The sequence below is a fragment of the Eleutherodactylus coqui genome, chromosome 8 (assembly GCF_035609145.1).
Source record: "Eleutherodactylus coqui strain aEleCoq1 chromosome 8, aEleCoq1.hap1, whole genome shotgun sequence".
Classification (NCBI taxonomy): Eukaryota; Metazoa; Chordata; class Amphibia; order Anura; family Eleutherodactylidae; genus Eleutherodactylus; species Eleutherodactylus coqui.
Window position 1 is genome coordinate 139,111,898 of NC_089844.1, and position 17,779 is coordinate 139,129,676.

At 47.3% G+C, this 17,779-nt stretch overlaps 1 protein-coding gene across 2 annotated transcripts in view; it reads right to left on the minus strand.

Moving 5' to 3' along the window:
• The window catches only part of E4F1 (E4F transcription factor 1), a 40,404-nt gene extending 25,950 nt beyond the window's left edge, over positions 1–14,454 (minus strand). For both annotated transcript variants that reach the window (XM_066576555.1, XM_066576554.1), the window contains exons 1-3: positions 14,268–14,454; positions 4,927–5,069; positions 60–159 (exon numbers count right to left, since the gene is read on the minus strand). In XM_066576555.1, coding sequence (XP_066432652.1) covers positions 60–159; positions 4,927–5,069; positions 14,268–14,376 — 352 coding nt within the window. In that variant the 5' untranslated portion in view covers positions 14,377–14,454. The remainder of the gene's footprint in view (positions 1–59; positions 160–4,926; positions 5,070–14,267) is intronic.
• Positions 14,455–17,779: the final 3,325 nt, after the last annotated feature.

Genomic DNA, 17,779 nt, shown 5'->3' on the forward strand with positions numbered 1-17,779 from the left:
GGTGTTTCTATATTTTTGTCCACCCCCCTGCAGGAAATAGCTGGTATAATAGTTGGTACCTATATCCGGAGCACTGCCGATGTCCTCTTGTAAGGAGGTGGTCTCCACAATGACGTGAGAGATGTCCACATTATCTTCTTCTATACATGGCACCACCTGCTGTTACAAACACTCATAAGATTTATAACCTTACATTTCCCCATGGAAGAACAAGAGGCTATTATGCATTTAACTATTAACAGCTTATTAGTGAATTAGGTCATTTCTAGAAAGAGGGATCAGAAGGCGATCTCGCTCCATACACGGCGGGTGTCAGCACTCTTCAGCAGCTGACACCCGCCAGCAATAGCTGTAATCAGCATGAACGCCGATTTAGGCTGTTAACCCTTTAAATCGTGGCAATAATATGGGGATGGATGTATATACAAAAATTATAGAAAAATATAAGTATTTAAAAATTACAAAATGTTATACAACAGCTGTGTCCATCTAGTGCTAGATGTGTCTTGATCTAATTCCTTTAGACTGCCATACACATTCAATAAGGTTATCAGCAGCTTCCCTGGCTCCCCACACACCAATGTTCAGGACAGCCGAATGTCTGTGTGCTTAGAGAGGTAAAGGCTCCTTTACACGGCACGACTGTCGGGCACATAAGCATTAGACATTCTGTTAATGAAGGTGAAGATCACTCTAGCCCAGCCAACCTAATTCACCGTAAGCAAGTAGTTGGTAATAGTTGAACAACTGACTATTTACATGGGCCAACAGTTACTTGTTTTTTAGTTCTGCTAAAAAAAACATACCAAGTGATTTTACACTCCGTACCCCGTCGGCGGCCATATGTGAACGGGACAACTATCGCCCTAATCTGCGGTTTTTGGTTTGTTATTTTTTGTTTTTTTTTACAACCAACTACATTTCTACCAACTCCACCAAAATCGGACTCCGCAGCCCTGCATAGCATAAAAAAAAATGGAAAAAAAAAAAAAAAGAGTCCTTTTAATTAGTCATCCAATAATTGAGAATTTAAATGTGTTTTACCAACAAAATACATTTATACCTTGTCCATAAATAGGAGATAAATGGCTGATCAACTGCTGAGATTTCAGTAATCCTGAGAAGGGTGCACTCAAGTGCCCCATGTGAATGCAGCGGCACTGAGCATGCTTGACAGGCATTCCGTTCACTTCTATAGGACAGGAGATGATCCAACCACTTGGCGATTTCCCTCCATCCCTTTGATGTAAGTGGGGTGGCGTTCTCGGGATTGTTGGGTGTCCCAGTGGTCGGACCCCCCAGTATTCAGACATTAATCCTCTATCCTATGGATAGCGGATAAAGGTTTTTGGTGGTAAAATCTCTTTAAAAGGAATCCCTTGTTAAACACTTCATTCACACATTAAGTTTTTGTTAAGCAGAAGGCAAAATTGGTGGCTTTTTAAACTTTCCATTTAAAAAAAAAGCTGAAATTTTACAGCTTTGGCGGCAATCATAGAACATCAGAATAGCAGTCACTAGAGATGAGCGAACGTACTCGGATAAGCACTACTCGTCCGAGTAATGTGCCTTATCCGAATACCGCTGTACTCGTCTTGAAAGATTCGGGGTGCTCCGCTGCTGACAGGTGAGTCGCAGCGGGGAGCGGGGCAGAGCGGGCGGGAGAGAAGGAGAGAAAGATCTCCCCTCCGTTCCTCCCCGCTCTCCCCTGCAGCTCCCCGCTCCGCAGCGCGTCCCGAATCTTTCAAGACAAGTACAGCGGTACTCGGATAAGGCACATTACTCGGACGAGTAGTGCTTATCCGAGTACGTTCGCTCATCTCTAGCAGTCACCTCAATCTCATCATATATAAGACACCCTTTCCTTCCTTCCTGTATAGACCATGCTGCAGGGTGTGCGCTTTATGGCAGTGGCAATGAATGGAGGCTAACAGAGGAGTGCAATGAATGGTTATTCTGCAGGAAGAGACCCTCCAGAAGCGCATACTGCGCCTTATCTGTGTGCATAGTGTTGCTATGCAGCCTTATGGCGCGTTTAGAAGGAACGATTATCCTTCTCAAAATAATTCAAAGAAATGAAAGAGAATGATAATCATTCAGTCTAATGCGACCCAGCGACTGGCCGACGAACGAGAATGGTGAAGTTCTTGTTCGTCGTTCAGTTTCATAGGGCATATAAATCAGCGCTGGCTCATTCCCCTTGTTGAGCAGTTTAAACACGGATCATTCATAGGAAGTGTGTGCGACTGCTGTAAAGGCCCATTTACACGCAAAGACAATCTTTCAAACAATTGAAAGATTGACAGTTTTAGCGATAGTTTTGTATAAAAAGTGTTAATAGACACTAATGTCTATTAACACTTCATTTGTGTGTAAAAGGGCCTCCGGGAGCTGTTTTCAGAGCACAGCATTTGGTCTGAGCTCTGCACACAGCTCCATTGTTCTTGTACGGGCTTTTTGCAGAATACAATGTAATCTCTGACTCCCATGCAGAACACAGCGTACGGTCTGCGTTATCTCTCTCCACAGCTGAATGATGGATTTTAAGCTCACCTTAAAATCATCGTTCAGCCGAAGAGTGAACAATGACAGAGTTTACATGCAACGATTGTCGGTCATATGCCATCGAATTTTGAGCGCTAATTGTTGCATGTAAATGGGCCTTAACTATTCCTTATCTGTGTATCATTATTGCTATCCCTTCCATTATTGAAGCCTCCAACTTTCTAATAGCGCTATCTTCTATAATTAAGTCCTCTGCCCTCTAATATGAATGTGCTGACCCTAGCCTGGCCTACATAAAGCTGACAAAAACCAGAAGTGTCAGGAGCGTATTAGCATAAAAGCTAAATACGCTAGGATTTTTCTTTCATGCCTATATATAGATAGGCAACCGTCACAGGTCACCCCCTTCCCTGCCGGCATTACAGAGCATGCCCATAATCCTCCAATATGAGTCGATGAATTATCTCCGGACACATGGGACCATAGAAACCTTTGATGTGTGTTCACTAGAGATGAGCGAGCGTACTCGGAAAAGCACTACTCGCTCGAGTAATTTGCTTTATCCGAGTATCGCTGTGCTCGGGTCTGAAGATTCGGGTGCCGCTGCGGCTGACAGGTGAGTCGCAGCGGGGAGCAGGGGAGAGCGGGCGGGAGAGAGGGAGAGAAAGATCTTACCTCCGTTCCTCCCCGCTCTCCCCTGCAGCTCCCCGCTCCGTGCCGGCACCCGAATCTTTAGCCCCGAGCACAGCGATACTCGGATAAAGCAAATTACTCGAGCGAGTAGTGCTTATCCGAGTACGCTCGCTCATCTCTAGTGTTCACACATTGCTGATTTGCTGCCAATTTTGTTGCAGATTTCGCTGCAGTTGTGCAAAAGATTTCACTCTTTCAATTTGAATTCAATTGAAGGGGTGAAATCAGCTGCAGATCTGCACCAACAACTGTAAGAAAACCTGTAGCAAACCAGCAATGTGTGAATGCACCCTTAGATTACACAGGGATATAAATGCTGCCGATTTTACATGCAGAACATCCTCTGCACACGCAGTACAAGCTGTGTGGATGGGATTTAAGAACTCTCATCCACATATCTGCAGAATTAAGAATTGTGCCACTTTAAGCCGTGGATTTTGGCCTCATTCACACGGCCTTTGTACCTGTCAGCATCACGCAAGTTTTTAAACATGGATCTGATTGTTTAATCAGCAGCACTCCAAGGTTAAGGCCGCTCTCAAACCAGCCACTATTCCCATCGATAAGCGCAGCATCCCGAGCGCCATGCTAATCGCAGTACAACGCTCCCAATAATTTCAATGGGGCCTCACAGACATGCGCTCGAAATGCCGCAATTTAAGTGCTGTCTGTTCTACTATTTGCATGCTTTTTGACGCGCCTCACCACCCATCAAGATAACGATGGGATACGTTAAAAAGCGCTGTCAAACACTGTGATGAGCGTTCAAAAATGCAGCTTAAAATCACGGTAAAAATGCTGCGATTTCGAGCAGCGTTTTCTGAACGCATGTGTGAGAGTGGTCCAAGGCGTACTCACCTCACACAGGTGTTTGTAAAACCGCTAAGATTTTACTGCATCTTCAGCTGCATTGTGGTGCATTTTTAGTGCAGTCAAAACACAGCCAAGGAAGCTTGGCAAAGCAACCTGCGTTTACAAACAAGGTAAACCGCTGTACAACGCATTTTTGATAATGTTGAAAATGCTCCCCATTTACTGCAATGGGCAACACATCGTATTAAAATAAAATCGCTGAAATGCACGAAAATAAAACAGACAGAACTCAAAAAAACGCGGTGTTTGAAACGCTGGTCTGAAAAGCCCCCATTGAAATGAATGGTGACTCTCACACGTGTTCCGGTAAACACCAGATTTTACTGTGACGTGTTCAAAAATGCTGCTTAAAATCACAGCGTTACACAATTTTAACGCACACCATCATTGTGATGGGTGATGGAGTGCGTTCAAGAATGCGAAAACCCTGAAAAATAGACCAGACAGCACCCGTAAATCACGGTGTTAAAAACGCGGCGTTTCAGCATTTGTCTGCGAGGCCCCACTGAAATCAATGGCGGCATTGTACCAGGGCACTCGGGGACACCGTGCTAATCACGGTAAAAAGCAGCAAATGTAAGAGCGGCCTGGGCCTTGGAACCTGGCCATACAGGTGAGAGCAACATTTGCAAGATTGGGTGAGCTGACCTTTTTTTCAGTTTTTTTATACCAAGAAACAGCACTACACTGTACGGCCTGGGACGGACTGAGGCGGCTGCAGCACACACCTGAGCGCCGCTGTCACTAGTCCTAAACCGCAAACCCCCACAGATTAACTACTGATGACCTATCCTGGGGACAGCTCATCAATAGTGAAGTCCTGCAAAACCCCTTTAGGGAAGGACGATCATTTACCTCTTGGCTACTGAGCGCTGAAACGGAAGACTCAAAGTTGTGATCCAGGTCCTGTTGGCAAACTTTTTGTATCTTGTGCTGGACAAACTCTTCCAAGCTCGTGAATTCAGCGTGACAGCGACCACATCGATGCACATCTGCATCTGGAATGAGCAAGAAGTATCCAGTTATGAATGAGAAGTCATACACACATTTTTTATATCTATCTACATACATACACTAATTATTGTCTATCACGGTCCGTAATAGGACCAAAATTAACAAGTACGAGAAAAGGGGGGGGGGGGGGGACAAAAAAAAAAAAAACTTTTCTTCCATTCCAATATGATAACTCTGCAATGTTCATCCTGACCCCTACAAGATCATCCAACTACCGGCAGAGGATGAGCGACAGGACTATTGTATGACTAAAGGCGGGATTACAGGCTGACAAAGCTCCATACATACTGCAGCTTTCTGGGCTGGTGCTGCACTGAATACAATGGGAGCTGCGCCTGCAGTATGTAGCAGAGAAATCAGTTGTATGGGGACAAACCATGGTTGAAACAATCACTTGTCCCCATATAGATCACATTTGTCAGCACATACAAGAGCATACAGGATTTCCAACTGAAGGAGCTGAGCATACTGACCATTATATACCAATGCCGCCCATAGTATAGGGCCGCTCCAACACCAAGTATTCACACAAGTAAGCAAAAGGAGTATGAAGCCGAACAATCACTTCATTAAAAGGCATAACACATGACACTAGATTAAAACCACGGATCCAATGGAGAAGGGATTACAGTGCATGGCAGATCTCAGTATTAATGTACCCGACCCTGTACAAGTCCCAAGGACTCTGATTAACATAAAAGTGTTTATATGTAGTTCTCCTTATTACCATTTATAATCCGACAGTACCAAGGCCGCATACCCTTATAGTACACACCAATGAAACCAGGAGGCACCCCAGTACGCGTTTTGTTTCCTTTCTCAAGGGATGACGCACGCTCCCAAACCTTTGAATATACCCCTCCAAGTAATCATATGACAGGAAAACACTGCATGTGCAGAAACGTGCAAGCAAAGAGATGGCCGATACCCGGCGTTCAGCAGTCGCAGATCACAGAGGGTCAGAGGAGGTCGGACAGTGAACGCCCAAGCCATCGCCATCTAGCGCACCCGCACCGTCACACAACGAGCATCTAGTGAATTATTGCAATAAAATAAGATTAAGGCTGCCTGTCCACGGGCGACTGTTTATTGCATTACCCACGGCGATAATCCGGCCGCGGGTAACGCAGTGAATGCTTTCCATTCCATGCTATGGAAAGCGCAGCCGCCACGGCCACGAGCGGAGAATCATAGCAATTCTCCACTCGCAGGATTTAAATCACGGCATGCAGCGATTCTCCGTAGTGAGGCTATCTGTCAGATAGGCTCACCGCAGAGAACTGACAGCTGCCCCCCCTGCTCCTCCGCGGCGGCATATCGCTGGTGATATTCCATCATGGCCGTGGACAGGGGGCCTTAGATTAGGTTATATATGTCAAGTTGCAGTGTATTCCACAGCAAAAAGTACTGAAATTATGCGCAAAAGTCCAAAACAGAAAAAAAGGGAAGGAGAAATTAAATGATGCATCAAAGAAATATTTGGTGCATCATTTAATTTCTCATTCTTGCCTTTTTTCTTGTTTTTCGGCTTTTTTATTCACGTTTTCAATACTTTTTACTGTGGCATACACTGCAACTTTACATATAGCAATCTTCATTTTATGTTATTGCGATAATTCGCTAGACGTTCGCTGTGTGACAGCGTGCGAGCGCTGGATGGCTACCACTTGGGCGATCGTCGTCCAGCCTCAGTAGTTGCTCGGTGAGCACATGACCCTTTTCGGCCTGCGCCTGCTCTGACTGCTGGAGATTTCCCTTGCACATTCACACCCATATGCCGTTCTGTCTACAGCGCCATTTTCCTGTCATATGATTACTTGGAGGGGTATATTAGCAGGTTTGGGAGCGTGCGTCATCCCTTGAGAAAGGAAACAAAACACATGGGGGTGCCTCCATTGGTGGGTACTATAAGGGTATGCGGACTTGGTACTGTCGGATTATAAATGGTAATAAGGAGAACTACATATAAACACTATTTGAATATATGCATGTTACTCAGAGTCCTTGGGACTTGTACAGAGTCGGGTATATTAATACTGAGATCTGCCATGCACTTTAATCCCTTCTCCATTGGATCCGTGGATATAATCTAGTGTCATGTGTTCCAGGTCTGCCTTTAATAAAGTGATTGTTTGGCTTATCCTTGCTCTGTTTCCTTATGTTAATGTGCCAACAGCAAGTCAACATTTACACAAGGAGATGAGCTGCTGGTTTTATGCTTGCTTGTCTGCTGGCTAATCACAGGCACAGTTAGGGTGCTATTACACATGGCAGCCACCAGTTGGACCGATGAGGAGCCAAAAGAACATTCATCAACCTGTGTAAAATTAAGGTGTTGTGCCAAGTCACCCACAGGATAAGGCAGGGGTCCCCAACTCCAGTCCTCAGGGACCACCAACAGGTCATGTTTTCTGGATATCCTATAGTAAGAACCCCTGTGGCAATGTCTGAAGCACTGACTATAATTACATCACCTGTGCAACACTGAGGAAATCCTGAAAACATGACCTGTTGGCAGTCCCTGAGGACTGGAGTTGGGGAACCTCCTTCCTCGGGACTGGTGGGGTAGCCAGTGCCCGGACGCCTACCAACCATAAAATTACCCCATATCTTGTAGATAGGGGATAACGGTATTCGTGTATCTTGACGCCACCAGGAAGCTAGGGGTTTGACAGGGCTTGGATGCAGGAACGCCCCTGTCACACCACTGGCTCCTGATTGGCTGCATTCCTCCAGGTCCTTGAAGGTCCTTTAGCCCTGTCTGTAGTGATTTTTCCCTGCTGTCCATGGTTAGGAGGTCGGGTAATTTTTCCACTTAGGCTTCAGTTATTAGCTGGAGAGGCTTCCATGGAAGGCAACTAGGAACAGTAACCCGAACCCTAGGCATGGAGAGCAGGGGGGAAAAAAATCAGTAGACATGCTGCTGTGACAGGGGAGGGCTGATGCAGCAGAGCTCAGCTACTCTCCTTCTCCCCACCCCCCACCCCGTGTATTCACACAGGGAGACTGACAGCAGGGCTTAGAAGGGTATCGCTGGTGGCAGAGCAGAGCCGGCAGCAGCGGGGCCAGTACACGGGAGACTGAGTGACAGCAGGAACCGGAGGTGGCAGAGGAGACCTGGCGGCAGCGGGGACACTGCAGGGGAGACAACCACACTGACAATGGGGTGCAGTGCAGCTGGGAGAGGACAGCCACTGGGAGCCAGCCCAGGAAATGGGAGACTGACAGCAGGGAGAGGAGGTGGCAGAGTACAGCCGCAGGGAGCAAGCCCGCTGTCTGCTATTGCTCCCCTGCTTCCTGTGCCTGCTGCAGATGTCACTGCCGACAATTCCCCCTCATTCTCTGCTGACTGGCTGCCAGGACCTGGGATAGGAGGCTGCTAGATGGCCAATCAGGGACAAGAGGGCGTCAACCCCCTGTCAATCTTGACTCCACCAGGACATCCTGGTGGTGTCAAGATACACTAATACCGGGGATAACTATATAACTTGGCACAACCCCTGCACCTGCTGCTAGTTAGTGGATGTGACACATGGTGCATGGGAGGGACTTACTAAAGACCTGTAAAGCTTCTCCGTGTGCCAGAGTAGCAGGAAAATTCACTGTATCATTACAGATAATCAGAATTTTCAGATCAGGACTTTAACCCATATTAAGGCCCATTCAAACACAAAATTCGCTCAAAGGAGCGATAATTGTTACATGTAAACGCGCGGCCGTTGCGCACTATTCGTTCAGTTGTCGCTTTTTGCGGAGTTTTAGCCAGCATAAAAAAAAAAGGCGTCAGCTAGTTCACTATTTGTTCTATTTGAATGGCTTATGCTTCAAATACTTGAGGGGGGGGGGGGGGGGTGAGGTTTGCCTTTTCCAGACACAATGGCTCCTTAGTTACTCATGCCAGGAGAAGAAGATTATGAATTTTCTTCCCACTAATTAAAATCTTGCTGGCCGGTTTCCCTCGCATAAACACACTCCTAGCTGAGCAAACAACATATACTGAGTTTACTTACTCTAGTCAGGAAAATACAGAGCACTTCAAATAATTATCTGTATGTTGTAATGCACAGCATTTTATGCAAAAAAACTCATTCAGTCATTCAAGCGATAATTGTTGCGTGTAAAAGGGCCTTTACATCTTTTTTTTTTTGTTTAAGCTACTCCTGTCCACATCTCTCTCATCAGCATGCTGCCCAGACGGGATGTTATCACAAGTCCCACCATGCGGAGGGGCAGCACTGACTGAAGAACAGCTCTATTGTACTGCAGGGGCCTAGATAGGCAGGATTCTACCTCTGACAATAGCCAGGGGATAATGGGGATGACATTCAGTCTGCACATCACAAGCTGCAAAGAGAGATGTGATGCAAAGCAGGAAGCTTCAGCCTGTTGTGTGGCGGTGAGAAGCGAGATGTAACTTTACACGGATGTTTAGAAGTGAAGCAGTGTCAGCTTATACGTATGGACCGTCCTTGGGATGGTTTTATTACGAGCCGCCGCCAGGGAGGAGACCCATTTACAGTCCTGGGTATGATTGGCACACCTAGTCCTGGGATTAGTTGGCCGTTGGACCCCCACTGATCAGAAAGTAGCAGTGTCATAACACAAGAGCCATTTACACAGGACAATTGTCACTCAAAACTCATTCAAATGAACCAAATCAAGCGATAATCGGCCAGTGTAAATGCCCAAAAATTGTTTACTTTTCGTTATTGCTGGCTTTCAGTCAACGTGAAAACCATTGGTGGATGGCGGGCTTGTCGCTCCGTGTCAGTCTAAACACTCTGTAGGAGCACAACACCCTTAGAGGTGACGTCAGCACTCCTGCAGTCCCACCTAAATGGGACAATAGTGTCCAGGCTGCCGACTGCCTGCACCAGCCCTCCCGATCACTACTGCGTGTACCAGCCCAGCGATCAGCCAACAAACGATAGAGCGCTTGTTTGTTGTCCACCCCATTTTCACGTTAGTCGGCAGCGCATTCCCTCGTGTAAACACGGATGTGCTGCAGCAATAATGGAAAGTGCAAGGGATGAACAATCCGACTACTGGTCATTCATCCCCATGCAGTTTACATACTTGCAATGATTGCTACACGTATGATGGGGGACCAAGAAGTAACACGGCACTTCTTCTGGTGGCAAGGTTACTAGTACCGTCTTCTGTTGCTGGGTGAATGTCTGCGGAGTCCTGAGGTGGTACAACGGCTGACATTGTTGGGGGGGGGGGGGAGTTGCGTTCGGCTCCAGTCAATTTTTTTTAAACACAAGTTGTTCACTTTTGCGACTATTTTGTGACGGACGATTCATACAAACAACGCGCTGCTGGGAAATTGGATTTATTTCCTTTTCCACTACTCAAAGCACTCGTAAAAAAAAAGACACATGGGTGAGATGGGGTGAATACAGAGGGTGAGGTAACGGTGTCATGCCATTTCATCAAAAATGGTTTAACCCCTTGAGTGGCACGCCCGGAAATTTTCCGGGACGAGCTCCACTGCTCATAGCAACATAGCCCGGAAGATTTCCGGGCTATGTATCACTATGGGAGCTGCAGAGCACAATGCCACAAGCTGTGACAGTGTGCTCTGCCTGCACAGACCCACAGAGAACAAAGCAGGGGCTTTGAAAAACCAGCAGAAGATATTGCCGATATGTCGGCAATCTCCTGCTTTGTTTACAGGTTGCCATAGAGACCAACGGCTTGTCAGAAGCAAGCCGACGGTCTCTGTGGCAGGGAGAGCTGCTGCTTGGCTGTCAGAGGACAGCTAGGTACTAGCTCTTACAGCAGAGATCAGAGAAAACCTCCGATCTCTGCTGTGTTGACCCCTTACATGCTGCAGTCTATGTGACTGCAGCATGTAAAGGGCTGTCACCATCAGACCCCCGGAATGTGATCAGGGGGTCCTGATGGGTCCCTGTGGAAGTCCCCTAAAGGGACAAAAAAAAAATTTTTTTAAAATAAAAAAAAAAAGTTACAAAATTATAAAAAAATATAATAAAAACACTTGTCTCCCTTTACTTTGTAAAAAAATCAAAAATACAATCACACATGTGGTATCCATGTGTCGTAATGACCCAGAGAAGGAAGTTAATACATTATTTAACCCCTTAATGACACGGCCCCTTTTTTTCTTTTTTCCCCATTTCTTTTTTTCCTCCCTCCTGTTTAAAAAAATCACAACTTGTCCCGTAAAAAACAAGCCCTCATATGGCCATGTCAATGGAAAAATGAAAAAGTTATGGCTCTTGAGACGCAACTGCAAAATTAGTTGAAATTCAATGATTAGACCATTTTAAAAAAACCTGCCCTGGTGGGCACGACAGGGTGGTAGGAAACCGGCCACTCAAGGGGTTAACACTCTGCGCTCTGTGGGCAAACAGGAGACTGGCTCTTCCATTATGACAACGCACCCGTCCACACCGCCGAGTGTTAAACAGTTTTTGAGGAAAAGCAGCACAACGCCGTTGCCTCACTCTCCGTATTTTTTTACAAGTGCTTTGAGCAGTGGAAAAGGAAATAAAATTTCCCAGCTGCACGTTGTTTGTATGAATCGGCCGTCACCAAATAGGTGCAAAACCGAACAACTTGTTGCAAAAAGACTGACATACAACATCCACCAGTCAGATGTTGGAAGTAGTCTGATCCCAGACTAAAACCTTTCCATGGGGCGACTATCATCCAAATAACTGCTAGAAACAGAATTCGGGTGATAGTCGCCCTGCGTACGTGCGACCGCCGACAGGGCACTGACTGATAATTCGCTCCCTAGTCATTTGTTTTCAGCTTACCTAAAAAATAAAAAAAAAATAGTCGTTAGTTGATCCAAAGTCACAGGCGATAATGTATGAATGACTAAACAAGCTTGCATGGAGATCCCTCCAGGACCGGTATCTCAGCGAACAACTAATCAATCATCGCTCCGTGCAGAAGGAACAATTGTCGATCACACTTCTCTGAGCGACTACCACGGCGATGTAAGGGCGGGTTTACACAAGGCGGCCATCATTTGGACAGCCACAGGAATTAGTAAGCTGTTAGCGTACAAGTGACTGTTCACATGCTTCTGCACAGAGCGACTGTCGGCCATGTTCGCGGTTGCCCAAGCGCACATCTCTCCGTAAAGTGCATTGGCTAGTCGCTGCAAGACAAACGACCGTTCACACCAGACGACAATTCATCAACCAGCGACTATTGTGAGCTGAAACGCATTATCACTTGTTAGTGCCCGGGTCTACGGGGAACATCTGTCGGCTCCCCTTACTGATTATTATCAGACTGCATCATCTGGGGGAATTGTTGGTAGAAACAATCCCAGCAGTCATAGCAAAAAAAAATAAAAATAGCCGATAAAAGGTAAAAAAAAAAAAAAAATGATAGTGTGTGTGTGTAGTAACATATCTATGGCCGCCTGCACACGGGTGGAATTCCACAGCGGAATCCGGCCCTGGCAGCAGCGGCGCCCGCGTGTACCCGCTTTCTTCAATCTTCATCTGTACCACGGATGGGCCGCACGACTCGCCGTCAGACGTGCACAGCACAGATTTTTTTCCCTAAACTCCCGCTTTTCCTGCGTGATCCGCGGCCCGGATCAATGGCTTTCATTGACTTCAATGTAAGCCGTCCGTGTGGACAGCGCAGCACAATGGAGCATGCTGCGATGGTTTCCGCTCGTGTGCGCGAAGAATCCCTTTTCCATGGCATGCTATGGGCAGCAATTGCTGCAGAACCTGAGGACGTTCGCTCGCTCTGGATTCCACAATCCAAATCCGCCCGTGAGCATTGCGCCTATATCTATCACACATAAGTACAATGGCGTTCACGTACGCAGGGTATGTGGCGCAAGCAGTAACGCACGCTGTATGGGGCCGATCCTGAGAAACACACGGAGTTGCAGCCATGCGCCGTCAACGGTTTTCCAATGCGGCGGATCCCATTTTCCCCTGGTAGGGAATCACTAACACGTTTCACGTAAATCATTTAGACGCCGGTCGGCCGACGCAGACAGCTTACAGCGGTCCAGACTGGTGATGACGCACACGGAGGATGGCTCATCAATACCAGACCAGTGGGGTCCTCCGATCGCGATCCGTATTCATCGGCTTTTGCCGTTTTTTTTTTTTTAAAGCGCCATTTTCTTGGGGGTTGTGACAAAAGGACATCACTCGGGTTCTGAGCGTTTCGTTTAATTTTTTGCGTACGTGAAAAACGCAGTGAACTTGGATACAACACAGAAATTAAAAACGAGCCAAAAACGCCCACGTGCGGTAACACCTGCTTCGCGTACCAAAATTGCATACGCCCGTGTAAACGAGGCCTGATGGCGAATTTACACGGGTGATTTTTACGTACGATTTCTGGGCATTGCGAGACGCACGGGAAAAGAACCCATCGCTGTAAATAGGCGCACTCACACGGTCAATGTGTCTCTTGCAGCGCTGCAAGCGGAAAGGATGCAAAAGACAAATTGGAGCGTTTCACGTTTTGGGGCGTTTCAGCGCCGATCCATTGCAATGATGGGGTGCTTTAAAAACCGCTGGCGACAATGCTGTAAATCATGGCGTTTTTACAGACGCCAGTGTGAGCGGCCTTATAAGAACCGGGGTGGGGGAGGGGGGACCGCACCGCTCCCGCACGTACATGTGAGTTTCACGCAATGTTTTCGCTCCCACAGATAATAATGCGCCATTTTCGCGCACGTGGGAAAAGTAGCAAGTTCTGCGACGCGACGGATTTTTCTCATAAAGAGCGTCGCACTCACATAAAATGCGCAGGTTCACACGGGCGATAACAGTCCGTGATATTACACTGCTCCATGTAAGCCCACCCCTCGTCTGCACCACTGATCCCCAACCGGCGGCTCACCAGCTGTCAGGGCATGCTGGGAGTTGTAGTTCCCCCACCTGTTATAGACCAGCGGCGAATACCAAGCACGTAATCCGCTCGTGTCGTTGGCGGTTGGACGCCATCATTTTTACAAATTCCTTTCCACACTGCGGTCAGCAAAAGCAAAAAAGTGCAAAACATAAAACCTGTCCTTATCTCCCGGCTGCAGGGGGCACTTACCTCCCTGCTGCCCCCTAGTGCAGCTCCTTCCCCGTGCCGCCCGGCCCCCTCCCGCACACACGTGCACTTGTTATGACACAGGGGACAGCAGGCAGCGGCGGCCCCTCTAATGCCCTCACCTTCCTCCTTGAAGTGGGTGATGAGGGGCACCACGGGCAGGCAGGGCAGCACCAGGCCGCTGGGCACAGTCACCGTCTCTCCCACCCCCGGCTCCAGCTCCGAGCTCATCCCAGCCAGGACTTCTCCTCCTCTGTCGCAACGAACGAGCGCACAGCGGCTGCAACACAACACAAAATGGCGACTTTACGACCGTGTCGTCATAACAACGGAGCGAGGGAAGGCACGTACAGGACAGAGAGCGGAGTGAGAACGTGACGGCGCGGCGTAAGGCGGCAGAGCGGCCATGTTGGATGAGGGCAGAGTGCCAGTAGTTTGATAGAAAGCAGAGACTTGGTATAAAACTGGAGGCTGCTACCACAAGTGTATTCTCTTCATGTAAAATCAAGGGACTGTGCCAAAATAGGTTGTAGCACAAGATAGGGGATAACTTGCTGATTGTTGGGGGTCGAGAACTCTGACTGTCACTTCGGGGGTCGCTTCTTCCCTGGCAGTGATGTCAAAATGAATGGGATGGTAACTGACCGATTGCACCAGAGCTATATTTACGTTCAAGGGCTTTCCATCAGTTCCATTCAAATGAATGAAATGCCGACTGCGCGTTCCCAGCCAGCGCTGCACTCGTTCTGACGTCACTGCGGGGAGGAGAAGCGTAACCCGCAATGACTGGAAGAGCGGACACAGGAGTCCCATTCTTGAGATTGGGGGAGAAGGGGGGGGGGGGCTCCAGATTGGTATAGGATAAGTAATGTATGCACACAGTGACTCCACCAGTAGAATAGTGAGTGCAGCTCTGGAGTATTATACAGGATGTAACTCAGGAGCAGTGCAGGATATGTAATGTATATACACAGTGACTCCACCAGCAGAATAGTGAGTGCAGCTCTGGGGTATAATATAGGATGTAACTAAGGATCAGTACAGGATAAGTAATGTATGTAACCAGTGACCCCACCAGCAGAATAGTGAGTACAGCTCTGGGGTATAATACAGGATGTAACTAAGGATCAGTACAGGATAAGTAATGTATGTAACCAGTGACCCCACCAGCAGAATAGTGAGTACAGCTCTGGAGTATAATACAGGATGTAACTCAGCATCAGTACATGATAAGTAATGTATGTACACAGTGACTCCACCAGCAGAATAGTGAGTGCAGCTCTGGTGTATAATACAGGATGTAACTCAGGATCAGTACAGGATAAGTAATGTATGTACACAGTGACTCCACCAGCAGAATAGTGAGTGCAGCTCTGGAGTATTATACAGGATGTAACTCAGGAGCAGTGCAGGATATGTAATGTATATACACAGTGACTCCACCAGCAGAATAGTGAGTGCAGCTCTGGGGTATAATATAGGATGTAACTAAGGATCAGTACAGGATAAGTAATGTATGTACACAGTGACCCCACCAGCAGAATAGTGAGTACAGCTCTGGGGTATAATACAGGATGTAGCTCAGCATCAGTACATGATAAGTAATGTATGTACACAGTGACTCCACCAGCAGAATAGTGAGTGCAGCTCTGGGGTATAATATAGGATGTAACTAAGGATCAGTACAGGATAAGTAATGTATGTACACAGTGACCCCACCAGCAGAATAGTGAGTACAGCTCTGGGGTATAATACAGGATGTAGCTCAGCATCAGTACATGATAAGTAATGTATGTACACAGTGACTCCACCAGCAGAATAGTGAGTGCAGCTCTGGTGTATAATACAGGATGTAACTCAGGATCAGTACAGAATCAGTAATGTATGTACACAGTGACCCCCACCAGCAGAATAGTGAGTGCAGCTCTGGAGTATAATACAGGATGTAACTCAGGATCAGTACAGGATAAGTAATGTATGTACACAGTGACTCCACCAGCAGAATAGTGAGTGCAGCTCTGGAGTATAATACAGGATGTAACTCAGGATCAGTACAGGATAAGTAATGTATGAATGTTTGTGCTCCTAGGACCCCTTAGTACTATGTAGGTGTGGTTGATTTGGCTGTGTGTGTGGATTATTCCAGCCAGCCAATCACCATGGGTATGACGGAAAATCGGTATTTAAACCGAACGAGCCAATGAACAATGAACGATGAGTGAAGAAAGGATCCTTGATTGTTCAATTGTTGGCCATGTTTACACTGAACCAATCGTTCCATGTAAAAGGATCCTTAGTAAGGCAGCTGTCCACGGGTGTAGCGTTTTCCAGCAGCGGATTTCTGCTGCTGGAGCCGCCGCAGGAGAACGCTAAAGTCACCGTGATTTTCTGCAATGAACCTTAATGATAGGTTCATCGCGGCCAAATCGTGGCATGCCGCAATTTTTATACGCGAGTGGAAAATTGTGGCGATTTTCCCATCGTGCATTGCGGGCTGCGCTTTCCATAGTTATCCTATGGAAAGCATTCATTGCGTTACCCGCGTGTGGATTATCGCCATGGATAACGCAATGGAATATTGCCTGTGGACAGGAGGTCTAAATGTGGGCCATTACTTGCTAATACCGCTCCTTGCTGAGTGGCGCTTCCTTCCATGTTTCATTGGGTCACCATGACTACTTTTTGCACCTCTGTTAATAACACCTCTTCAGTCTGTCTACTATTTTTTATATGAGACCCCCTATGTCTTCTGTACTCAGTTGCTCTTCTTGTCGCAGTCTTCAGCCTTTTTCAGGTAGTCTGTTGTGTAGGCGCGAGGACACAGACAATGTTAGCGTCCCCATCAGAGACTGAACCCCATAACACTTGTAACTGGAGATAGGGGCTGACATGATGACATCGCTGTAGGTGGAGCTTAGAGATGAGCGAGTATACTTGGTAAAGGCAATTGCTCGAGTGAGCATTGCCTTTAGTGAGTACCTGCCCGCTCGAGATGAAAGGTTCGGGTGCCGGCGCGGGGGAGCTGTGAGTAGCGGCTGTCAGCAGGAGGGAGCGGGGGGGGGGGGGGGGAGAGAGAGAGATCTCCCCTCCGTTCCGCTCCGCTTTCCCCCCCAGCTCCCCGCCCGCCGCTGCCACCCGAACCTTCAGTCTCGAGCGGGCAGGTACTCGCTAAAGGCAATGCTCGCTCGAGCAATTGCCTTTACCGAGTATACTCGCTGATCTCTAGTGCTGTGTCTTTGGGAGATAACACACTATATTATATGTAGGATAAGACTACTTCTGAATTATTGGGTGGGAGCAATTACTCCCATCATATTCGCTGTGAAGAAATCCAGACAAAAGACAAACACCACGATGTAGATGATAGAATTCTGTTTTATTAGAATAGCAATAAGCAACATTGTAATTAAATATTACCGGCCCTTTAATAAATGACACAATGATCACAGTGACTCTCAGGTTAGGACCGCTGGAGACCACAGAACTTGCTGCGGTCCTTCTGACCAGTCCATCAATGTCCTAAGATGAGAGCCGCCGGACCCAAAGATCCAGAGGGAAGCGAAAAAACTCCTGGAGAGTTCTACCTCAGGGGGGCAAAAAATTCCTTCCTGACCCCAGATGTGGCGGTCGGCTA